Below are 24,086 nucleotides of genomic sequence, written 5' to 3'. Positions count from 1 at the left end.
TACAAGCTTTGAGGAATACATATCTTTAATTAGATCAGTGATTGTCTATGGAAGTGGGGTTTACAGGTCAGCACTGAGACTGTGGGGATGTTATCACTTCTTCAACTACAGACGTTCAAGTGGAGATGGAGAGATGCTGCGGAGTCTCTGATACAAACAGATGATGATAAACCACTGGTCAAATCTTCAGGGACACGAAGAAGACGATCACAGCTGGTTCCTCAGTTCCATGCTGAGTAGAACTGCCCCTTTAAGATCAGGACTAAACAGATTAATGGATTAAAATCATCAGTGTGAATGTGGCTCAGAGGAAGAAACTAAGAGCACGTGTCAGAAATATAAAGAAGCTGCTCACAGCTGTTAGCCGAGGACACGCTGTGGTTTGAATGTTTAAAAGAAACTGGATCAAGAAGAGGACTTTTATGATTCTGTGTTTCCACAGACCCAAACTCCAGCACAGTAGCTGGCGGTAAGCGGCTTACACGTGAGGTGCCAGCCGCCATTAACGAGAAGAAGAAGAAGCACTTCTCCGTCTTCTTCTTCGTCTTCTTCTTGTGACATCACAGCGTGTCCTCAGCTAACAGCTGTTAGCAGGTGACGTCGGTTTCTTTTACTTCTATTATACAACCACCCTGCGTCACAACCACTTTAATTAAGAACCGTTGATAGTTAGCAATGTGTGTAGCTGTTAGCTGTGTGTAACTTTAACTGTGTGTTACTTTTAGCTAAGTGTACATGCTAGCTGTGTGTAGCTGTAAGCTGTGTGCAACTGTTAGCAGTGTGTAGCTGTTAGCTGTGTGTAGCTGTTGGCTGTGTGTAACGTTTAGCTGTTAGCAGTGTGTAGCTGTTAGCAGTGTGTAGCTGTTGGCTGTGTGTAACGTTTAGCTGTTAGCAGTGTGTAGCTGTTAGCAGTGTGTAGCTGTTAGCAGTGTGTAGCTGTTGGCAGTGTGTAGCTGTTGGCAGTGTGTAGCTGTTGGCTGTGTGTAACGTTTAGCTGTTAGCAGTGTGTAGCTGTTAGCAGTGTGTAGCTGTTAGCAGTGTGTAGCTGTTAGCAGTGTGTAACTGTTAGCAGTGTGTAGCTGTTGGCTGTGTGTAACTGTTGGCAGTGTGTAGCTGTTGGCAGTGTGTAACTGTTGGCAGTGTGTAGCTGTTAGCAGTGTGTAGCTGTTAGCAGTGTGTAGCTGTTAGCAGTGTGTAGCTGTTGGCAGTGTGTAACTGTTGGCAGTGTGTAGCTGTTGGCAGTGTGTAGCTGTTGGCAGTGTGTAGCTGTTAGCAGTGTGTAGCTGTTAGCAGTGTGTAACTGTTAGCAGTGTGTAGCTGTTGGCTGTGTGTAACTGTTGGCAGTGTGTAGCTGTTGGCAGTGTGTAACTGTTGGCAGTGTGTAGCTGTTGGCAGTGTGTAACTGTTGGCAGTGTGTAGCTGTTGGCAGTGTGTAACTGTTGGCAGTGTGTAGCTGTTGGCAGTGTGTAGCTGTTAGCAGTGTGTAGCTGTTAGCAGTGTGTAACTGTTAGCAGTGTGTAGCTGTTGGCTGTGTGTAACTGTTGGCAGTGTGTAGCTGTTGGCAGTGTGTAGCTGTTGGCAGTGTGTAACTGTTAGCAGTGTGTAGCTGTTAGCAGTGTGTAACTGTTGGCAGTGTGTAGCTGTTGGCAGTGTGTAACTGTTGGCAGTGTGTAGCTGTTAACAGTGTGTAGCTATGTATAGATGCTAGCTGTGTGTAACTTCATTCAGTTTCTGTATCGTTTATTCGCTTGCTCAGAACTTCCACCTGAAATCTGCTGTAAACTCCTCTTCACCTCCTTCCCCTCCTTCACTTCTCCACCTCCTTCCCCAGGATGTAAACATATTCCCATGCAGTCAAACACACCCTGAGTGTGAAGCTTCAGTTTTGATAAATTATATTGATTTATTGATCATTGTATTTCAGAGCTTCAGAATGAGCACAGAGAAGAGATACAGAGGAGGAAAACACAGAGAAGAAGAGAAGGATGAAGATGACGAGGACTTCTTCGACTGTAAGGAAACGCTGGGGCCTCCAGACCTGAGAAGGAAGGAGGAGGAGACCCAACCAGAGTCAGAAATCCATCCTGAAAAAACTGAGAGACTGATTGAAACAAGAGGCAATGCAGAGAGTGAGACAGAAGGAGGACATCAGGAGGAGCAGGGCGACAGGCTACATGACCACAGGCTGCAGGAAGACAGGCTGCAGGAAGACAGGCTGCAGGAAGACAGGCTGCAGGACGACGTGCTGCAGGAAGACAGGCTGCAGGATTTGGACTCAGAGATGATGGAGGAGAAGAGTCGGGATGTTGAGTTTGATGATGAATATCTGAGCGAGGTGGAGAAAGAGCTGACAGATGAGGAGAGAGAGGTAACAACTGATCATGTGACCAGAGTCTGCTCAATATCAAGTAATCAGAAGTGATACAGCTGAAAACGTTGGCTTGAGTATCGGCGAGTACGTGTAACTGTGTCTCAGCTCGAAGGGTGCGTCTAAAGACCCGTGACTTCTCCAATTCGAAGGCTCCTTCACGTGGGTTCTCTCCATCCCCATGAAATTAAGAATCCATCAGGTAGATCCATTGCGATTTGATTCATTGCGCTGTAACGAAGAACCATTTGGTAACAGAGGTAATGGTCGAGGCATGTAACGTCTGATGCCCAAGTGTCATCTTCCCCGAGCAGCGAACGGGACATGTGTTAACACAAAGGGGCATAAAACAGAATCATTGTGGGTAAGTTGGTGACGCCAGTCAGAGAAATCCTCTGTAGACCAGACGGAGAAGGGAGTCATGTGGGGCGGGTCCTCTGAATGATTCAGGTTAGGGCTTGGTATCTATAGCAACATCTATAACCTCTAACTTTCTTGGTTAATTTGGGTAAAGTCAGGTTTCCGCTAGTGTACGTACCACAACACCCTGCTGCACTTCCTCCCTCCCCTGTTTTCAAATTACAAATTAACAATAAACGATAAATTTCCTCAAGGTGGGGTTTTTAGGCTGAAGTATCAAACTGCTGTCTCTGTTGTTTTGTTTACTTCAAGTTCACACAAACAACAACAAGTCCTATTAACAGATCAGTGTGTAAAGGTGCGGCTGTAAATGAGACTTCATCTACTTTTTATGTTTCAGAGTCGACGACAGCAGAGTTTAATTCTGAAGGAAAAAGGAAACATTCAATTTAAAGTCAGAGGTAAGTTCTGGATCCCCCCCTGGTGGGGGCTGCAGTATAGTGTGTGTATATATATATATATATATTCAGTGAGTGTCTTTATATGCAGTCACTGATAGCCTGGTTCTCTCTGGTGTCTAAAGATTACACGGCGGCAGACGTCACGTACACCGAGGCTCTGGTTCTGTGTCCCGTGTGTTTCCCTGGAGAAAGATCTGTTCTGTTCTCCAACAGAGCTGCAGCCAGACTTCACCTGGTAACCACATGCTAACACGCTAACCACATGCTAACAGTCACATTAGCATGATGCTAATGCTGTAAATGATGTCTCTCTGTCAGGATCTGAAGGAGCAGGCGATCTCAGACTGCACCAGAGGTGAGGTGACATCACCAGAGCCACTGCTTATTAAGTCATGTTGCCATGGTAAATTCAGACTGTATTGACTGATCAGTATATTGATTATGTGGTTGCCATAGCGATAGAGTTGAATCCAGACTATGTGCGGGCGTTGCTGAGGAGGGCGGAGCTATATGAACAGACAGAGAAGCTGGATGAGGCACTAGACGACTACAAGAAGGTTCTGGAGCGAGACCCGACCCAGACCAGTGCCAGACAGGCCTGCATGGTGAGTTCACTGACCACTGGACGAACCAGACCTGTTATTAATAACATCAGTGAAAACATAAACTGACTCTGACCTGTCTGTCTCTCAGAGATTACCTCAGCAGATTCAGGAGAAAAATGAGAAGTTGAAAGAGGAGATGCTCGGTATGTTCTGCACCATGCTAATTATCATACAATCATACAATAAGATCCATAACTGATCAATATGTCCCTCAGGTAAACTAAAGGATGTTGGGAACATGATCTTGAGGCCGTTCGGACTTTCAACCAACAACTTCCAGGTGAACCAGGATCAGTCGGGATCCTACTCCATCAACTTCGTCCAGAACACCCACAGGTGATGTCATCATGACGTCACCGCTCTATTTTTCACCTCAATAAAGTTGAATTGATCAGTTTCCTGTTGCTTTTTTTTTAATGTTTTCAGTGTCAATAGAAGCTGGTTATTAATGAATTATTGATTCAAGTGAGGAACCAGAGACTTAGTGAAGCTTCAAAGTTTTAATATGAAGAACTGACAAACACTATAAGGGTTATTGATTATTGATCACTGAGCTCTCCGGGACAGAAGCATCTCTCTGATGTTGTCTTCAGCTTCTTTCACGCTGCGTTCAAGGTACACCTTCTTCTGCTGGAAGAAACACACACAGTCAGGGCAGACGCACACACACTGCAGGTAACACACAGTCAGCGCCTGCACACACTTTGTACCTCTAACTCTTTGATCTTCTCGTCAGCAGTTTTCTGTTTGTCCATCAGCTGATTGTTGATTTCCTCTTTCGACTGCAGGATGAACCTGAAACACACAAACACCAGTTGATGAGCAGCTGTCACTCAAACATGATCAGGTCAACATGAGCTCATTCGCTGTGAGGAGCAACAACTGAAGAATCAGACTTATGAAGCGTGACACTGTCATACATAATGTGATGTCATCATTTAATATTCATAGTGATGTCAGTGTGTAAATAAACTGGTTGACATGGAGACTCACATGCGTCCAACCCCCTCGTAGAGTCGGGTGTTGTCGGGCAGCGTGGTGATCTCCGCGTGAGTTAGCTTAGCATGTTTGTGGACACGTGTCAGCTGATCGATCTGCAGATCAGCCAGCTTCGCCTTCTGCTGGGTGTCAATCATCTTCACCTGCAGCTCGGAGAAGGCCTGAGGAGCCAATCAGAGCAAAGAAGAACCGTTCAGGGCCAATCAAAACCTGTGCACTGCAAACAGCTGATAATCAATTAGAGGGAGAGAGAGAGGGAAGGAAAGAGACACAGACAGGCACAGAGAGAGAGACACACACAAAGGCAGAGAGAAAGACAGAGAGACAGGGGAGGGAGAGACAAAGAGACAGGCGGAGAGAAAGACAGAGGGTGGGAGAGACAAAGAAAGACAAAAAGAGAGGAGAGGAAAGAGACACAGACAGGCGGAGAGAAAGACAGAGGGAGGGAGGGAGGGAGGGAAGATCAGAGAGACAGGGGAGGGAGAGACAAAGAGACAGGCGGAGAGAGACAGAGTAGGGGAGAGACACAGAAAGACAAAGAGAGGGAGAGAAGGTCAGAGAGACAGGGGAGGGAGAGACACACAACAAGAGAGACTGAGACAGACAGACAGGGAGGGAGGGAGGGAGAGACACACAACAAAAGACAGACAGATATAGAGAGAGAGATGGAGGAAAGGTCAGAGAGACAGAGACAGGCAGAGAGACAGACAGAGACGGAAAGAGAGAGGAGAGATTGTGAGACAGACAGAGAGACACGGAGAGAGGGAGGAGAGACTGTGAGACAGACAGAGAGAGAGAGAGAGAGAGAGAGAGGTGGAGAGAAAGACAGACAGAAAAGCACACCGTTTTTTCTTTACCTTCTTTAGTTCCAGGTCAATCGTCGCCGCCATTTTCAACGAGTCTGAACCGGAAATTGCGCGTTCTTCTTCGTCCTCTGTTTCCGGCAGGGGATGTTTATCAGCGCCTCCTGCTGTTCTTCTTGTGAATGACATTATTTGAGTTGAACGCATTTAATGTAATACAAATAATTGAAGAAAACCTTACAATGCACATAAATAAATTTATATAAACACATACACACAATAAACATAAACACAGCCATTCCTCCTGGTGCTGTGGGTTCCTCCTGGTGAAGTGGGTTCCTCCTGGTGAAGTGGGTTCCTCCTGGTGCTGTGGGTTCCTCCTGGTGAAGTGGGTTCCTCCTGGTGATGTGGGTTCCTCCTGGTGATGTGGGTTCCTCCTGGTGAAGTGGGTTCCTCCTGGTGAAGTGGGTTCCTCCTGGTGCTGTGGGTTCCTCCTGGTGAAGTGGGTTCCTCCTGGTGATGTGGGTTCCTCCTGGTGATGTGGGTTCCTCCTGGTGCTGTGTAGCCTGGGTTCATGTCATCGTCGTAAATATTTGATAAACACAAGATGATTTAACTTTCAGAATCATTGAGCTGGAAAATCGTGTTATAGTTCATCGCTCAGAAAACCCCAGTTGTCATTTAATTTGATTGTCATGTTACTTAAACCGCTGCAGCACCACCTGCAGGAGAAGGCAGGAAAAACACAGTGGAAGAAAGAGACAAGTGGAGTAAAGAAAACAGGAGGAAAGAAACATGATGGAGGAAAAGAGACTTTTATTTTGTCAGGTTTTGTGAGGGAGTGTGTATATGTCAGGTCGTAGCTGTTTCACACCTGCAGACAAAGATGGCAAACACAGATCGACGGTCAGAGTCACTCTCTGTGGAACTCTTTCTGTCTGTCTCTCTCCCTGTCTGTCTCTCTGTGGGACTCTTTCTGTCTGTCTCTCAGGAGAACTCCGTCTGTGTCTCTCTCCCTGTCTGTCTGTCAGTGGAACACTGTCTGTCTCCAGCGTTTGTCGGGTGTGAACGGCCACAGACAGTCAGTGATGGCAGAGGTGAAAGGTCGCGGCTCCACGTTCAGATTCAGCAGCTGAAGACGAGAACAGTTCAGACGACTGTTGATTGGACGAAGAGCTGAGGAGGAGGCGGGCTGCTCTGTCAGCTACACACACACACACACACACACACACACACACACACACACACACACACACACACACACACACACACACACACACACACACACACACACACACACACACACACACACACACACACACATTAATACCACATGATGAAACTACAAACACCAGAAGTTCTTAAAACTAAAATTCTTGCAAACATTTGAACTAATGTAATAATGTTGAATTCAACTTGAGCAATTAACATATAATAAACATATTTACAGGAATCAGGTGATTGGACGGCAGCTGGAAGGCCTGAGCGATGGCCACGCCCATCTCATATTTGGTCATCTGCTCGTTAGATGAGAAGTGAAAGATGCCTCGGAGAGACGGATCCTGAAAGACAGACAGGCGGTGAGACAGACGGGTCCTGAAAGTTCCCCATCTGTCCTTCTCTGACAGTCACCTGTCTTGCTCTCTCGGACAGCTTCCTGCAGACGGCGGCGACGTCCCGGGCGTCGGTGGGGAACCTCTGCAGGCAGTGATCCAGGGGGCAGATCTCTGTCGCCTCCTGAACTTTGACCCACAGCGACGTGACGGCGCTCTCCATCACTGACTCCACCTCCCCGAACAGAACAGGCACCCGGAGCACCACCGCACCTGAGAGACAGACAGGTGAGGAGAGGACGAAAAGCAGGCATGGAGAGACAGACAGACAGACAGACAGACAGGACAGTACCTGGACAGTGCCTCAGTGTCTCTCTCTCTCCCTCCAGTTTTGTTCGTCCGTAGAGGTTGAGCGGGTTCGGGACGTCGTCTTCTCCGTACGGAGGACTCCGTCCGTCAAACACGTAGTCGCTGCTGATGTAGAGGAAGAACGCTCCACACGCAGCTGCACACACGTCACACACGTTCAAAATACATCATGTTCGACACACATGTCATCGCTAACACGTGACAGTGTTGTGCGATCGCTGACCTGCCTCCTTGGCGAGCGTGCTCGTGGCGTTTACGTTGAGGTTAACAGCTGCATCTGTGTGTCTCTCTACCACATCTGGACGTCTCTCTGCGGCACAGTGGACGATCACATCAGGCTGAGAGAGAGGCGGTTCAAATTAAATAATAGACAGATGCAGACAGACAGACAGGTGCAGACAGACAGGTCCTCATGTGTTCACCTTGTACTTGTGCAGGAGTCGCCTGATGGCGTCCTCGTCTGTGAGGTCACAGCGGAGGAGGCGGGGCCTGGCTCTCCTGTATCCAGTCCCAATGACAAACCAGCTGCTGCTCTCAAACTCTCTGCACACGGCTCGCCCTAACAGACCCGTTGCACCGGTAACCAGAACCTTCAGATCCGGGGCCGCCATGTCCTCCTGCTACACACAGTACCCCGTTAATACTACATTAGTACTACTGTCCTGGATCATGACATCACAAGCGGAGTCTGACACTAGAACAGGACATGAGAAGAAACAGTTTGTAACGTCATGTTTAAAGTATTTATACATAATGTCTGAAAGTGATAAAGGAGCAGACGCATGAACGTTGGAGTTCTCGTCAGTGATGGTAGAAGATGTCAGGAGACATATTGTGTATCAAGAAGTCTTGTTGTGACCTTGGTCCTTGATCCGAATCCATTGTCATGACATGGATCCACCATCAGGATCCAGATGTTTGGAGTCATTTTGACAGACAGCCTCTTACTCGTCCAAAGTCAGTTTTATGAAGAACGTCCTGAATATTTCTGATTCCCTAGTTTGATGATTTTTTGAGCCGAATGAGACAAATCTGTGAGTTCATTTCTACATTTAACATGCAATGAGTTTTTCTTTAGTTTTTTACAGAAAAGTATAAATACTAAATCAAATACAAATGTACCACCGGTCGGCGTTGTTGCAGTACGTCATAATCCTGCGACAATGTCGCAGAGAATAAGGTTTAATAACGATTTTCACCACAACCTTATAAACTATAGTGAGACCTGCCGATGCTAACGCTAGCATGGTAACGCTACATCGTAACTGCTGATTTATTCTCGATAATCTCGTATTTTCACCAAATCTCATGTCGCATCTTGGAAGAAACACGATGTAAGTGAACCAGCGTATTTCTCCTCTGACAGTTTTCATTCAGACTCGTAACCTGAAGCTGTGAACTCTTGATTTTTATGTGAAATAATGTCGAGCATCCAAACTTTTTAATTTCCACTGGATTAATGTTAAACGTCGCAGTACTTCATAAATCCAGAGGGAAAGTGAGAAAACGTGTCCTTACCTGGGAATGTAATTCCTCTGCTTTAGCACAGATACTATTTATATATATTACAGGTTTGTCACTTTAGTAACTACAACCAAAAGCGTTGGTTTATGACTTTTAGATTTTAACGATGTTATACCAACAACATCCCGTAAACCTTCAGTCGCCTCTGTTTACATCGGCGACTGCTGATGACGTAAGTTTCTCAAGACGACTCCTGATGACGTAAAGGCTTCTTGAGGCGCTGTCCCAATTCGAAGATTAAAAAAGATGAATTATAAAATATAGATTGTAAAATAGACAGAGATATACAATATATATTGTAAAATATATATTTTATAAAATATATACAGACGATAACAAGATAAAACAAGTGTGATATACTAAAGGTCTCAGTGAAATAAACACTATGTCCATTAGACAGCAATATAATCTATATGGATACAATTTATATAGTATAAAACTTGTACTCGATTCGAAACACCATGCTGAAGCAGAATGATTATTATTGTAAGCTATTTTCTTTTGTTGTTGTTATTGGTTTAGTGTGTTGCTACTGTCAGTGTTTAGAAACGGGGACGTTTCTTTTGTTTGGGGGGAGGTTTGTAAGCTATTTAATTTAATGGCTTTATTATGGAAGGTTGGTGTGTAGTTCCTGTTAAAAGCAGGGTGTTGGTTGGGACTCTTGTTTTGAAGGGGAAATATACTGGTGTGTTGTCACCATTCATCACTCGCGTGTCCTTTTCCGGCTGATGCATTAAAGTACAAGAGAACATTATTATCATTATTATCATTTTAGACAAAAGCCTATGCAGATTTAAAGTGACGACGTCGTGACACTGCTCAACCGGAAGCAGTCGTCATACCGCCCCCGGAAACAAGTGACCGCGCGCGGAGATTCGATATTAGAAGCAGCTCGCGCGCGGCAGCTCAGTTTCCGTCCTCGCGCTGAACAGAGATCGATCATCAGGGATCAATAACCGATATCAGATCAAACATGGCGACACCACCGAAGAGGTCGTGCCATGTTCCCGCCAGCCCGACGCTGAGTGACAGCTTCTGGCGCAAAGAGAAGAAGATCTCCATCGAGGGAAACATCGGTGAGTGACTCCGGTCTGTGTGTGTTTAACCCCGGGAACATGACTCATGTCCGGCTGAACTCCAAAGAAACTCCGCTCCTGTGAGGACCGAAGTTAATCTGAGACTGCTCTCTCTGTCTGTGTCCCTCTGTCTGTCTGTCTCTCTCTCTTTCTCTCTTTCCCTCTGTCTGTCTGTCTGTGTCCGTCTGTCTGTCTCTCTCTCTCTTTCTCTCTTTCCCTCTGTCTGTCTGTCTGTGTCCGTCTGTCTGTCTCTCTCTCTCTTTCTCTCTGTCTGTCTCTCTCTCTCTCTCCCTCGGTACCTTACCGTCTCTCTCCCTGTACCTCTCTCTCTCTCTCTCTGTCTCACCTGTCCTAACCCTAACCCAGCTGCAGGAAAGTCTACGTTTGTGCGTGTCCTCCAGGGGGCGTCAGAGGACTGGGAGGTGATTCCTGAGCCTATTGGAAAATGGTGCAACGTGCAGAACGAGAGCGACGACGTGTCCAAGGTGAGCACAGTGATGATGTCATCGCACTCCCTGTCCTTTCACTGTAAAGTGTGACCACTTCCTGTCTCCTGTGTCCAGGAGCTGAGCTCGTCTCAGAAGAGTGGAGGGAACCTTCTGCAGATGTTGTACGATAAACCGAGCCGCTGGTCCTACACCTTCCAGGTGAGCCCCCCCCCCCCCCCCCAGCTACAAACAACGTAACAATAATAAGAACCATATTAACTATGATAATATTTAAAATAATTGTTAAAGACGTCCCTCTCCATCCGTCTGTCTCTCTCTCCACCTGTCTGTCTCTCAGAGTTATGCATGTCTCAGCAGAGTTCGTTCTCAGCTTCAGTCGCCGTCAATCAAACTTCAACAAAGTGAAAAACCTGTTCAGTTCTACGAGCGCTCCGTCTACTCTGACAGGTAACTGATTACTACAGGTAACTGATGACTACTGGTAACTGATGACTACAGGTAATGATCATTGCGGACAGGTAATAGATTACTCTGTGTACAGGTACGTGTTTGCATCCAACCTGTTTGAGTGTGGAGACCTGTCGGACACTGAGTGGAGTGTGTATCAGGACTGGCACACCTGGTTACTGAAGCAGTTCACACCGGAGATCCACCTGGACGCTATCATCTACCTGAGAGCACAGCCACAGGTGCTAATGCTAATGCTACTGTTGCTCCTCCTACTTCTGCTACTACTATAAGTCTGTATACTTCAGAGCTGTCTTCAGGGTCCTGAGTATTAGTCTGTTTATTTCAGCGCTGTATGCAGAGGTTGCTCCAGCGGGGCCGTGAGGAGGAGGCGGGACTTCCTCTTGAGTATCTGGAGCAGCTTCACTTCAAACACGAGGCCTGGCTTCACCACAGGAGCCTCAGGTAACTCCACGCCAATGACACGCCTACTCTCACTGTAACAACTACTGATCAGGTCATTGATCATGCGTGTGCTCGTGTGTGTGTTCAGGATGGACTTTGACTATCTAAACGATCTTCCTGTTCTGACTCTGGATGTTGACGACGAGTTCAAGAAAGATCGAATCAAACAGGAAGTCCTCATCGACAAGGTTTCTTTCAATTTTGTTGTATATTTTTCTGCTGAAACTTTTTATTTGTGATTTGTAACTCGAGTGTGTTTGGTGCTGCAGGTCAGAGACTTCCTCACCACGCTGTAGAAGCTTCCACCAATCACAGCTCAGGATGAGAGCAGCTCCTGCGTCAGATTCACACCAAGTGTTTTTTTTTAAGAGCTCGATCAGTTTTCATATTATTCTTCTGATTTGTACAAATTTATTTTTATATTTTAAAACTTTTTAAAGTGTGTGTGTTCAAATGTTAGTGTTTGTAGGATAAACCTGTTTTTTACCTTCGTGTTAGACTGACTGTCCCCACTTGTGCCATCAGACCAGAGTGTGTGTTTGAGCATCATGACGATGCATTCAGGTGAATAAAGATGTCACACTGGTTTCACTTTTCATTTCATACTTTATTCAAAAAGTTTACAACTACAGTGACAGAATACTACAACACACGGAGAATTACATTACACAGTATTACAGTTAAACAGAGTAATACCTAAACCTTAATGTCCGAAGCCTGATGGAGCTTCTCTAGAGTTTCAGGTGAGAGGTGGAGCAGCCGGGTGCAGCAGACACACACAGGAAGTGACCTGTTACCTCTGCTGCAGAGGTCACGTGATCATGTTTACATCACCTGACACGTCTTCAGCTCTGATCACCACAAACTCTCTTCACATCTTCGTCTGTGTCTTCATCGTGTGAGTCAGCACTTCTTCACCAGAGACATTTGTTTTAGTTTCTTTATGTTTGTGTCCTGCAGTCAGCCACCAGGGGACGATACAGATCCAGAACTATATTGATGATCTGTTCAGTTTACTAAGAGGTTAACTTAGTTTAACCTCAGTTAACAAGTCACCAGAGTTACAACATCTTTTACACACACAGCTGTTTTCCTTGTTAATGAATATTTGTGTGGACAGATGATTCGATCCTTTAACGAACACTAGACAAGTGTACAACATGCTTCGAGTGGGTGTTGAGCAGAGAGACATTTCAAGTCTCTGAACATTCATCAACTTCTTTCCTTTTTAAGTCCTTTAGATGTGTCCCCTCTGTCCTCTAGGTGGCGCAGTGTTCAAATAATAAAGTCTTTGATTTATTTCTTCATCTTTTTTTTCTCTTAAACTGCAGCTTATTCAAAAGGCTGCTGCCCGAGTCCTCAAACAAAGAAACACACGTGTAACACAACAACACAGATTTAAACTCTCTACAATAGTAAAGTATAAACAGTTATCTTCATTATCCCCCCAAAGAAGTTATGCCAAGCATACAATTGTAGAAGTTAACACTAGCCACCTAGTAAACTACTAATAGCCTCCCTGCATGTGTAGCATTTGGTTATTTGTGTGATTTAGTCAATTATTGATAACAGGAGATATTTTAAATGTGAGATATGCAAGACTCATGCGTTCAAACTTTTTACGAATAATGCAAATCAGTCACTTACTGCTGTCACGAGTGTCAACTGCCTAACCCTATTTCCTGACCTGAGCGGGGCCGGCACCGGACCCCACAGTCCAGATCTGCAGGAATACGCCGCCCCCTGAAACTTCAGCCGGTCGTCCAATTCACTAGGTGGCGCTGTCACAAAAACCATATCGCCCAGCGTTGTGGTCCTGAAACTGCAGCCTCCAGTATTGCAGGAACATATTATTGTTTACCAGTATTCTCTGGTATATCATGTTATAACGAGCGGGACGCCCAGTGTTTTGTTAACAAGCGTGCCAACACGAGAAGGCGGGGTTTATGCTGGCTCAGCCAATCACGGCAGCTTGTTGAAAGCGCCTACCTACGGACAAGACAAATTAGACAAAAAGACGGACAAACTGGACGAGACAAACCAGAAGATTGAGATGAACAGGACGAAAAAACAGTGTCCTCATAGTCTTCATTCCCTTTGGCCTCATGCCTTAAAGATACTGCGACATTTCAATCATTGATGATCAACAACTGGGAGAATCATGATTGTCTGTTTTTACAGCGTGTGATTGGACGATGGAGACGAGCATGACATGAGGTGAAGACGACGAAGGACAGAAGGTCGATCGTTCATCTGAACTCGTTAATGTTTCATAAACTGAAGTTATTTTTTATCCCCAAGAGCAAGTTGAGCGGAACCTGAACTCAGTGGAACCCTGTAACCTGGAAGTGATTATTAACCCTAGCCCATTCAACAGGAACTGATCTTATTTAGAACAACGGTTACAAGTACAAACCATAAACATCTATTTACATATCAAAGTTTACAGTATGAAGGAGTAAACAACAACCACAGAACTGACGGACGAGTGGAGCAGCAGGAAGCATTAGGGTTAAGTTTAATCAACATCCTCTTCAGAGGACTTTTCCGTTTCTGATCAGACTGAACGAGAACATGTTCCACAGTCTCGATTTCCATCTCAAAGGTACGATCAGATAAGATCCTCATGATAGCCCAGAAGAACATGTTTTATTTTCATCTCAGTGTTGTGCTTGAGATTTTTCTGATAAACTTATTAATAAATTATTTGCTGCTTGAGTTAAATCCTTCAAACGAGAGCGGCCTCGTTTCTGAAACAGTGTTTGAATCAAATACTGACGTGTCAAGTTTTGATGGGAACTGCAATATCTACACTTTTATATTCTTTGACTGCGTCACACAAATCGTTGTTTAGGAGGTGATTATTAACTCCGCCCCTCCAACAGGAAGTTATTGATTATTCAAACAGTTTTACACGAACCTCCGAATTCTAGCATCACGATGACAGAACGCCTTCCGTCCCATCAGGCCTTTTACCCATGTCACCTGCATCTGTGCGTCCAGCTCGTCGTCCCGCTGTCGCCGTCACGTCGTCTGGTTCGAGCCCGCTGAGTCGCTTGTTGACTCAGATTCAGTCGGACAAATTCCGAGACACAAACTCAGCAAGGAGCTGGAACACGAAAACAAACCGAGGGGAAGAGTTTTTCAACCAATGACTGAGCTCTGGTGGAAAGACCTGGAGAGAGAGAGAGAGAGAGAGAGAGAGAGAGAGAGAGACATTAAGTTCAACCATTAACTGAACACTGAATGAGCTGAGCCAAGAAAAACAAAAAGAGAGAGACAGAGGGTCAATCAGGTTACAAGGTCTCCTCTCGTCCACTGCAGTCACTCATTAATGTCCAGTCATCGGCTTCCTGCTGCTCCACTCGTCCGTCAGTTCTGTTCATCACTCTCTCAGTCGTCCACTTGTCCGTCAGACTGTAAGTATGTTTTCATTCAGTCTTTAATCCTTTAAGAACTTTCAGCAGACTGAGGTCAAAGACTTCACACACGTCTGGAAACATTTGTAAAGTTTTGAAGGTTTTCAGTCGTCTGGTCACGTTCTACATGTTTTACATGAGAGTTTTATATGTGAATGTATGAGTTTTACATGTGAACATGAGAGTTCTTCATGTGAATGTGTGAGTTCTACATGTTCTACATGTGAACATGAGAGTTCTTCATGTGAATGTGTGAGTTCTACATGTTCTACATGTGAACATGAGAGTTCTTCATGTGAACATAAGAGTTTTACATGTGAACGTGGTAGCTCTACATGTTCTACTTGTGAACGTCTGAGCTCTACATGTTCTACATGTGAATGTGTGAGTTTTACATGTGAACATGAGAGTTCTACGTGTGAACATGAGAGTTCTTCGTGTGAATATGAGAGTTTTACATGTTCTACATGTGAACATGAGAGTTCTTCATGTGAACGTGGGAGTTCTACATGTTCTACATGTGAACATGAGAGTTCTTCATGTGAACGTGGGAGCTCTACATGTTCTACATGTGAAGATAGCGTTACAGTTCCACAGTTTGACAAGATTTGAGGTGAATGTTTAAACCTTTTTTATTTTGTTTTCAGGTTTTTTCTGATGGAAGTGAAGCTCTGAAACATCCATTATTAATATTATAATTTTACAGCTGACGTAAAAATATGAACAAACTGTTTTGAAAAATATTTGAAAAGATAGTGAAATAAAAAGGAGATTAAAGAAAGAGAGCGATGGGCTTCGCCGAACTGCTGGACGAGGTAAATTCCTACTAATGTAATCTGATTACTTGTTTGGTTTAGATCTGAATACTGCAGACCAGTAATAATTATCATCAATCACTAATCGGCTGATGAAAAATAACCTGATGTTTCATTTAAAAATCACGGATCAACATTCTGATGTCACCACATTATCAGTCACTGATGACATCATAACTGTGACTGATGACATCACAGTATCAGCTCGTCTGTGATGTCAGGTGCATTCGATTGTAAGGGCCGAGGTAAAGAACACTTTACCTAGCGTCAGTCAATAACGAGCAATCGATCTACATTGGTGCGGCTGTGGCAGACGGGGAAAGTGGTCATCCTCCAACTAGAAGGTCGATCCTCACCTGCATGCCGAAGTGTCCTTGGGCAAGATACTGAACCCGTCACAGATGTTGAATGCACTAATTGTAACTCGCTTCGTATAAAAGTGTATGCTAAATGACATGCAAAGTAATTTACTAACTCTCATCTGTCCGTCTCTCTGTTTTTCTTTCTCTCTCTCTCTCTGTCTCTCCCTCTACGTATGTTAATTACAAGAGAGTAGCTGTAATTGGATTATTCATTGTGCTCTAACTCAACACTGCCCCCATCAGGAAGCTTATGTGACTGTGACAGTTGTGAGATGAACACGGACCACATGTGTGATTCAAGTGTGTAACATGTTTACATGTCCCCCCCTCATCGTCATGGTGAGGTGGGCGGGTTCGGCAGGTACCAGTGGCTCCATGTGACGCTCATCAGTTTACCTGGTTTGTTGATGGCGAGTCAGAACCTGCTCAACAACTTCGTCTCTGGAATCCCCGCCCACCACTGCACCCTGCCGTCCAATCACAGCCTCTCTAATCTGTCTCACTACCAGGTAACCTGTCTGGACACCAAGTCACCTGTCTCACCACCAGGTCACCTGAAGGATGTGGTGAATGTGATTGGTTGTTTCAGGTGGACGAGAAGCAGTTGCTCAAGGTTTTCATTCCTCTGGACTCCTCAGGAAATAGACTGGACCGCTGCAGGAGGTAACGGCCTGAACCACTCAGTGACGGTTTTTTATCCCCATGTAGTTCACGCTCTGTTACCCACAATGCATCATAACAAGTAGTTTACAACCGATGGTCACTAACTGAGCAATATATACCATCCTATGTGAGGAGAGAAGGCAGCAGCTCGACCTTGAGACAGACCTAGGTTGGAATATGTCAAAAGTTGATTAAATAAAAGTGTAAACTAAACATTTAAAGTTCATTGTGAGATTTTCCACCGGCTGAATGTCGGTAAAGGAGCAATGGACAAAGTGACACGAGAAGTAGAACGTGTTTTTTTCTTTTACTGATGAGCTCATTATATATAGTTTTACTTTATTTCAAAATACAAACATTTCCAGCAAAACAGACCTCAGGTCAGGTCAGCCGCAGTCTCCTAGTCAGAGGCACTAACCCTAACCCTAGCCCCAACCCGGCTGGAGGTTAAACAAAGACGTCGCGTCAGAGGCGAGAACAACGACCTCATTGCTTTTCATTTTTTTATGCAGATGAAACGGATGTTTGACTGAAAACTTTATTTCTGCTGAGAATGAAAGGAAATTAAACTATAGTGTAAAGTGACCAAGTGTAAATGCACAGGAGATGAAATTCACATCTGTCTGCAGCCGCCGCCGCTGCTTTGAGGTCACGTGACCTGATGGATGATATCAGACAAGCATTCTAACCAGCATGCATTGTGTTAGGACCAGCATGCATCATGTTAAGTCGAATGCACCTAACAACATCACTTCCTGTTCCTCCATTGACATCACTTCCTGTTCCTCCTAACTGCTCAGGTATGTGGAGCCGCAGTGGCAACTGTTAGCCGTTAACAACTCAGCTAATGTTAGCGAACTACAGACAGAAGAGTGTGTGGACGGATGGACGTTCGACCACTCTGAGTTCCTCGCAACCACCGTCTCTGAGGTACCTGACCCGTCTGTCTCTAAGTCCCTGTCTGTCTGAACCGTTCTGTTTCTCTGTCTGTCTTTCACTGAACATTTATGTCTCTCTGAACCTGTCTGTCTGAACCCGTCTGTCTCTCTGTCTGTCTTTCACTGAACATGTATGTCTCTCTGAACCTGTCTGTCTGAACCTTCCTGTTTCTCTGTCTGTCTTTCACTGAACATGTATGTCTCTCTGAACCTGTCTGTCTGAATCTGTCTGTGTCTCAGTGGGACTTGGTGTGTGCGTTGCGTCCTCTGAAGCAGATGATTCAGACCATCTATATGGGCGGCGTTTTGGCTGGAGCCATCATCTTTGGCAGCCTGTCGGACAGGTGGGATTTACCTGTGAAAACATGAACCTGTCTCACGTACCTGTACGTCTGTCAGTTAAAATCTGTCTGTCTCTCTGTCTCTCAGGTTTGGGCGGCGATCTATCCTCATATGGTCATACCTACAGCTGGGCGTGCTGGGGGGCTGCTCCGCCCTCTCTCCCTCGTACACCACCTACTGTATTTTTAGGTTTCTGAGCGGGATGGCGGTGTCTGGCATCATCCTCAATGGAGTCTCATTGAGTACCTGTCTATCCCTCTACCTGTCTGTCTGTCTATCTTCATACTTGTCTGTACTCCTTTTTCTGATGATGTGATCATCGGTGTGTGTCCTTCAGAGGTGGAGTGGATTCCGACCAAAGAGAGAACACTCGTTGGGACGCTCACATCATTCTTCTTCACCTTTGGTCAAATGATCTTGGCGGGACTCGCTGATTGGTTGAGAGACTGGAGGAAGCTGCAGGTCGCCGTCTCTGCGCCATACCTTCTTTTCTTCGCCTACAGTTGGTCAGTGGAGACCTTCTGCTCTCTGATTGGTCAGGTGGTTCTTACATGTCTGCTCTCTGATTGGTCAGGTGGTTCTTACATGTCTGCTCTCTGATTGGTCAGGTGGTTCCTAGAGTCTGCCCGTTGGTTGGTTCTGAACCGGCGGTCTGAGGAGGCGTTGAAGAGTTTACACAGAGTTGCTCGAATTAACGGAAAACCAGAGATTGTTGACAAGTTAACACTGGAGGTACCTGTCTGCCTGTAACATGTAACAGATGTGTATTATCCAATGTGTATGAGCCACTTAGCAGCTGACATCTGTACCATGTGACCTGCAGGTTCTGCACTCACACATGATCAAAGAGATGGACTCGAGTCGTTCGACGTTTACAGCGTACGACCTCCTGAGAACCAGAACGATGAGACGCATCTCCGTCTGTATGATGGCCGTGTGGTAACTTCCCTGACTCAAATGTCCACACGTGCTCCTACCTGTTCTTACATGTACACATCTGTAGTCACCTGACTTAGCTACACTCACCTGAAATCACTTGACTCACGTGTTCTAACCTGTACTTACATGCGCTCACGATACGCCAGAAATCTCCAGTACTCACCTGTACTCTCAACTGTCTTACCTGTACACACCAGTACTCACCATACTACCTAAACTCACCCATCTCCCCTGTACCTGTACTCACCTGTATGCACCAGTACTCACCTAACGTCCATGGCACAAGCTGTGACGCTTTGTATGCTCACGGTTGAGACAGTTCTATTAATGAACACGCCCTGATATCAAACTCCAATTAACCAATCAGTAAAGAAGAACCAAACCAGCTGAGCACCAGCGAGACGGCAACACCTCTATCCTGTAGAAGAGCAGCCGCTGTCCTCTAGAACTAAAACCAAGCTGGTCCCTCACCTGATTCCCTGTGACCCCGGACCTCTTACTTATCTGTTCACTGTCTGTCTGCCACTTGTCTGTCTTTCAGGTTCGCCACTAGTTTTGCGTACTATGGTTTGGCGATGGACCTGCAGAAGTTTGGGGTGAGTCCCCTGACAACTCTGGGGCGTAGATGACAATGTGTTTCATCCCTTCCTCTCCTCCTATTGGCTGGTTATACTGAGCTGCGCCTCCATTGCTTGTTGCTGTTTCAGGTGAATATCTACCTGATGCAAATCATCTTTGCAGCTGTGGATTTTCCCGCCAAGTTGTTTGCTCTGGGCATGCTCAGTTACTGTGGGAGGCGGGTCTCTCAGGCCGTCTGTCTCTTCCTATCGGGCGCCGTCATCTTCGCCAACATTTTTGTCCCGAAAGGTGATGAGAACACACACACAAACACATACACATACACATACACACAGACACACACACACACACAAATAATAATAATAATAATCTTCATTTATAGAGCACTTTTCAAAACATATGTTATAAAGTGCTTTACAAAGATAGCAGAAAAACAAACAGGACATAAAACATCAGGTTTAGAAAAAATATCAAATCTTTTCGTGTATAAATACAAGTGCCGTGTAAGATGCTCCGTAAAAGTTATAAAGAAAGTAAAGACTCAGGTAAAATCAGGAAAAGCTCTTTGATAAAAGAGTGTTTTAAGTAGGGACTTAAAAGTGTTCACTGAGTAAGCTGACCTGAACTCTTCAGGCAAGTTTTTTCTGAGCCTCGGGCCCCGGAATGCTAATGCTCTGTCCCCCTTAGTTTTTACCCAGGCCTCCGGAACAGACAAAGGACCTCTAGCCAAGGTTCTCAATGTGCTTAGTGGCTCGTATGATTCTGAGTCTCCGTGTCTTTAAAAGTAAGCATGGATCTTATTTTAGAAACATTTCTCGGGTGATTCAAACTTAGCTTGTCCTCACACCAGACTCCCAGATTCTAACCCAATTGATAAATAGGGAACCAGCAGATAGCAGTATTTGTTTTGCCATGTGCTGGGACCCAATGACAAGAATCTCTGTTTTGTTCGGTTCAGCTGAAGGAAAGTCTGAGTCATCCAGTTTTTTACGTCATAGAGGCAGCTAGTGAGGGAACTCAGCATGCCCGGGTCAGGGATCCAGACCAGGTCTTCTTAAAAGAGGGTTTACGCACACAGTTTTAAAATAATCAGGGACAAGGCCATTAATAGAGGCTCTTATTGACTCGACTTTCTCAGTAGCATAAGTTAAAAAACACTTCACAAACAGCATCGCTTTCAGCTGATCCACAGTTGTGAATACAATTTTGGGATAATGTTGAGTGTAAATAAGTTGTGAAAAATTGCTTGTTCTCGCTTTGTTAATCAATGTGTTGTATTGTTCCAGTTAATCCTTCATGGTCATGCGCTCTGCCCTCCTACACTCCCGGATTATTTCATATACTAATTTCATGATTTATATATATACACACATAGACACACAAACACACACATGTAGACAAACACACACATATGTATACACACAGACACACAAACACATAAACACCCACGCACACATGCAGGCAAGCACATACACACACTCACATGATTGTCTCTCATTGACATAATGCATTCTTAACCCTCAAAAAGACAATTTAATTTGTGAGGACTAGACAAAATGTCCTCACAATGATGATATTGAACTGAAATTGGCTTCATAACTATAGATAGACATGTATACACACATTACTCACACAAACCTCATAAGAAGACTGTTTGACCCTCCCACAGACATGCAGGTCCTCAGGACAACCTTTGCGTGTCTTGGTAAAGGTTTAACCTCGGCGTCGTTCACCACTGCCTACCTGTACACTGGCGAGCTCTACCCCACCGTCATCAGGTGAGACACAAAACACAGACACTGCCCCTGAGCAACGCATGTGTCAGAGAGAGGAGCTGCTGGATCCAATCACTCTGACAACTAACTCTGTGTTTTTATGTGTGTGTGTGTGTTTCTATGTGTGTGTTTGTGTGTGTGTGTGTGTCTGTGTGTGTCTTCAGGCAGACAGGGATGGGTTTGGTCTCCACCATGGCGAGAATCGGCAGCATGGCAGCGCCTGCTGTCCTCATTCTGGACGAGGTGACATCACAGACACAAATATTGTTTCTTTAAAGTTCTCACATTCTGAATCCATCAATCAATAGTTATAAATACTTATCAGTACTAATCTATATTCAATATAAACAATAACGTATTTACTATATTTATTATAATGCATTCATTCATTTTCATTTTCTTTATGTTTTCATATTCAAACAAACTTAAATCCAGTAATCTGAGGGACCAGTGAGAACCAACCATCCATCAACTGAATCATTAGTTATTGTTAGCTTAGCTGGTTCTTGTTGGTTTGTTTAGTTCTTGATAGTTTGGTTAGTTTTGTTAGTTCTTGTTAGAGACACACTTGTATACTACTGTCAGCACTAATCACATCATTTCCCAGGTCTTCCCTGCTCTGCCCAGTGTGGTGTATGGGGGCGCCGCCGTGCTGGCTGGAGGATTCGCTTGTTTCCTGCCAGAGACCCTGAACATCCCGCTGCCTGACACCATCCAAGATGTGGAGGAGAATTGGTAAGCTAATGGCTAACAGTTAGCTTTGGTCTGTTTGTTAGCTTCAATAGCTACAATAATGCAGTGTTAACTTCTCAGCAACATTAGCTTTATTAACATTTCACAATGAAATATCCTAAACCAGAATGATGCTAATGCTAACATGTTGCTGTACTAGTTACACTTTTAGTTTTGTTTAGCAGCCCCTGGATCAATAACTGAATATCAGTAATTAATAACTGTTTGTTTTTAAAGGTCTGGAAGATACCCTGCAACTCGAGAGAAAGAGGGCGTGTCCTTACAAGAGGGCATGACCTCTGACAACATCATAAAGTCCTGTGGGGGCGTGGTCTCAAAGGAGGGTGTGACATTAAAAGAGCGAAAGGAAACAGAAGGGGCCGGCCTCAATGCGCTCTGACCAATCAGATGCTGCCACATCACACAGTCAGAACAGGCCTGAAGAGTAGGGAGCACTCCTGTAACCATGGAGATGTCAATCTGAGATCATTACAGTTGTCACCATGGTTACTGTAGACATCCACAGCTGGTAGGAAACAATGATTATCAATCAATCAATCAAATTTTATTTGTATAGCCCATATTCACAAATCACAGTTTGTCTCATAGGGCTTTAACATGGTGAGACATCCTCTGTCCTCAACAAGAGTCAGGACAAACTACTAAAAACCTTTTAACAGGTACAAGTACACAGAAACCTCAGAGACACATGTGAGGACCCGTCTCCCAGGACGGACACAAGTCAACAGATGTCAAGTGAAGGAAACATCCTCAGATTACCTTTTAACCCTTTTATTAAACTGGTGATGAACATTAGGCTTGTGATGTTGCCTTGGTGACGTGACAACACAAAGATACTGACGCAGTTGAAACTATTACTACGGCAACCACAAACCTGAACTTCACTTCCTCAGACCAGGACAACACGCTGACCAATTGGATAGAAGGACTGAATCTCAACCAATCACAAAGCTGTAATCATAAAGATGAACCAGTGATGAAGGAGGGTTCAGAGGAAACGTGTGATGGGTCAGATGATTGATTATCGATCAGATGTATATGATGTCTCCAGAGCATTGCAATAACATGTCAACAAAACTATGTAGAAATACTAAGACTGATGTTAATAATCAATAATATATGTATGAGGCTAATAAAACAAATTATTATCAATCTAATTGTTGTTGTTTTTGCTTTGGGTTGAAGTACAGCTCATGGTGAAGGTCAGGTTATTTTCATTGTGATGAACCACAGACTGTTCTAAAGCTCAGTGGCTTTGACTCTGAGTCATCAGGGAGTTGGACAGAAAAGCTCTGAGATGTTTTAGGGTCTAGTCTCATTTATAACTCATCAGCTGATATAGATTGTATATATCTGTGATCCTTGTGTTGAACTGAGTCTAGTGCAGTACAAACACTCATCACTCTGGTTTATTAGCCAACAGGTATGTGTATGATATTATCAACAAAGTAAAATATTTTTATTTCTGCCTAAAGCCCCTTTTGAGAATAAAATGTTTCTGTTAAATTTCATAGATTGAGGACATCACAGCTGTCTCTGAGTTTAATAATCCTGCCGTTTTGGATGATTAAAATATTTTCAGGATAAAACATGATTCTTCACATCTGCCAGTGAGAAACATTATTTAGTCCAGTTGCCTCAGTGCACTTGTACGACTTCTGAAGACTTGTGTCTTAACATTTTGATAATTTGTACTTAATTAAATCATTTATCTTGATAACTACGGATTATCTAATACTTTAAAAGTATCTAATGCTTTTGTCAAGTTTGCAGACGATACTATGGTGATTGGCCACATCAGCAACAACGATGAGTCGGCCGACAGAGAAGAGGTCCAGCACCTGGCGGTGTGGTGCACCGACAACAACCTGGCTCTCAACACCAAGAAAACCAAAGAGCTCCTCGTGGACTTCAGGAAGAAAGGTGGCACACCCCCCGACATCCATATCAACGGGACGGAGGTCACTAACTGCATCTCAGTGTGGTATGGCAGCTGCTCTGTTGCGGACCGGAAGTCACTGC

General features: G+C 44.6%; 5 protein-coding genes across 8 annotated transcripts; 3 read left to right on the top strand and 2 right to left on the bottom strand.

The window, feature by feature from the left end:
- The first annotated feature begins 330 nt into the window (after window positions 1–330).
- ttc1 (tetratricopeptide repeat domain 1) lies at window positions 331–4,191 on the top strand. Of its 2 annotated transcripts, XM_053440792.1 has the most exons (9): window positions 332–594; window positions 1,925–2,199; window positions 2,230–2,368; window positions 3,129–3,189; window positions 3,312–3,424; window positions 3,508–3,544; window positions 3,646–3,794; window positions 3,883–3,937; window positions 4,010–4,191. In XM_053440792.1, exons 2-9 carry the CDS (start codon window positions 1,934–1,936, stop codon window positions 4,132–4,134), a joined length of 945 nt encoding a protein of 314 aa, XP_053296767.1. In that variant the 5' UTR covers window positions 332–594; window positions 1,925–1,933; the 3' UTR covers window positions 4,135–4,191. The 2 variants fall into 2 exon arrangements, with proteins under 2 accessions (XP_053296766.1, XP_053296767.1); XM_053440791.1 differs by having other exon boundaries at window positions 331–594; window positions 1,925–2,368.
- Window positions 4,192–4,279: 88 nt separating this feature from the next.
- On the bottom strand, window positions 4,280–5,786 carry pfdn1 (prefoldin subunit 1). 2 transcript variants are annotated; one of them, XM_053440798.1, is made up of 4 exons: window positions 5,651–5,786; window positions 4,788–4,954; window positions 4,505–4,589; window positions 4,280–4,424 (listed from the first exon to the last, which is right to left on the bottom strand). In XM_053440798.1, exons 1-4 carry the CDS (start codon window positions 5,783–5,785, stop codon window positions 4,341–4,343), a joined length of 471 nt encoding a protein of 156 aa, XP_053296773.1. In that variant the 5' UTR covers window position 5,786; the 3' UTR covers window positions 4,280–4,340. The 2 variants fall into 2 exon arrangements, with proteins under 2 accessions (XP_053296773.1, XP_053296771.1); XM_053440796.1 differs by having other exon boundaries at window positions 4,280–4,421; window positions 5,651–5,771.
- A 606-nt stretch (window positions 5,787–6,392) lies between these two features.
- Window positions 6,393–9,228, bottom strand: mat2b (methionine adenosyltransferase II, beta). Of its 2 annotated transcripts, none has more exons than XM_053440793.1 (7): window positions 9,037–9,228; window positions 7,941–8,138; window positions 7,742–7,856; window positions 7,502–7,654; window positions 7,229–7,422; window positions 7,045–7,158; window positions 6,393–6,800 (listed from the first exon to the last, which is right to left on the bottom strand). In XM_053440793.1, exons 2-7 carry the CDS (start codon window positions 8,127–8,129, stop codon window positions 6,624–6,626), a joined length of 942 nt encoding a protein of 313 aa, XP_053296768.1. In that variant the 5' UTR covers window positions 8,130–8,138; window positions 9,037–9,228; the 3' UTR covers window positions 6,393–6,623. The 2 variants fall into 2 exon arrangements, with proteins under 2 accessions (XP_053296768.1, XP_053296769.1); XM_053440794.1 differs by having other exon boundaries at window positions 7,941–8,135.
- LOC128456586 (deoxycytidine kinase 2) lies at window positions 8,675–12,066 on the top strand. Its single transcript, XM_053440795.1, has 8 exons — window positions 8,675–10,118; window positions 10,485–10,603; window positions 10,682–10,765; window positions 10,905–11,014; window positions 11,109–11,256; window positions 11,364–11,479; window positions 11,568–11,667; window positions 11,749–12,066. The coding sequence occupies exons 1-8, from the start codon at window positions 10,016–10,018 to the stop codon at window positions 11,773–11,775; spliced, it is 807 nt and encodes a 268-aa protein (XP_053296770.1). The 5' UTR covers window positions 8,675–10,015; the 3' UTR covers window positions 11,776–12,066.
- A 2,693-nt stretch (window positions 12,067–14,759) lies between these two features.
- Window positions 14,760–23,216, top strand: oatx (organic anion transporter X). The gene is made up of 16 exons (XM_053440790.1): window positions 14,760–14,898; window positions 15,546–15,713; window positions 16,420–16,584; window positions 16,665–16,738; window positions 17,539–17,668; window positions 17,917–18,020; window positions 18,106–18,260; window positions 18,356–18,524; window positions 18,627–18,750; window positions 18,842–18,957; window positions 19,499–19,553; window positions 19,665–19,824; window positions 21,206–21,314; window positions 21,476–21,554; window positions 21,919–22,046; window positions 22,281–23,216. Exons 2-16 carry the CDS (start codon window positions 15,687–15,689, stop codon window positions 22,441–22,443), a joined length of 1,758 nt encoding a protein of 585 aa, XP_053296765.1. The 5' UTR covers window positions 14,760–14,898; window positions 15,546–15,686; the 3' UTR covers window positions 22,444–23,216.
- Window positions 23,217–24,086: the final 870 nt, after the last annotated feature.

This window comes from Pleuronectes platessa, chromosome 15 (genome assembly GCF_947347685.1).
Source record: "Pleuronectes platessa chromosome 15, fPlePla1.1, whole genome shotgun sequence".
In the NCBI taxonomy this organism is placed as follows: Eukaryota; Metazoa; Chordata; class Actinopteri; order Pleuronectiformes; family Pleuronectidae; genus Pleuronectes; species Pleuronectes platessa.
Note: the sequence above shows the minus strand (reverse complement) of the source record. Positions and strands in the feature narration are given on the sequence as shown.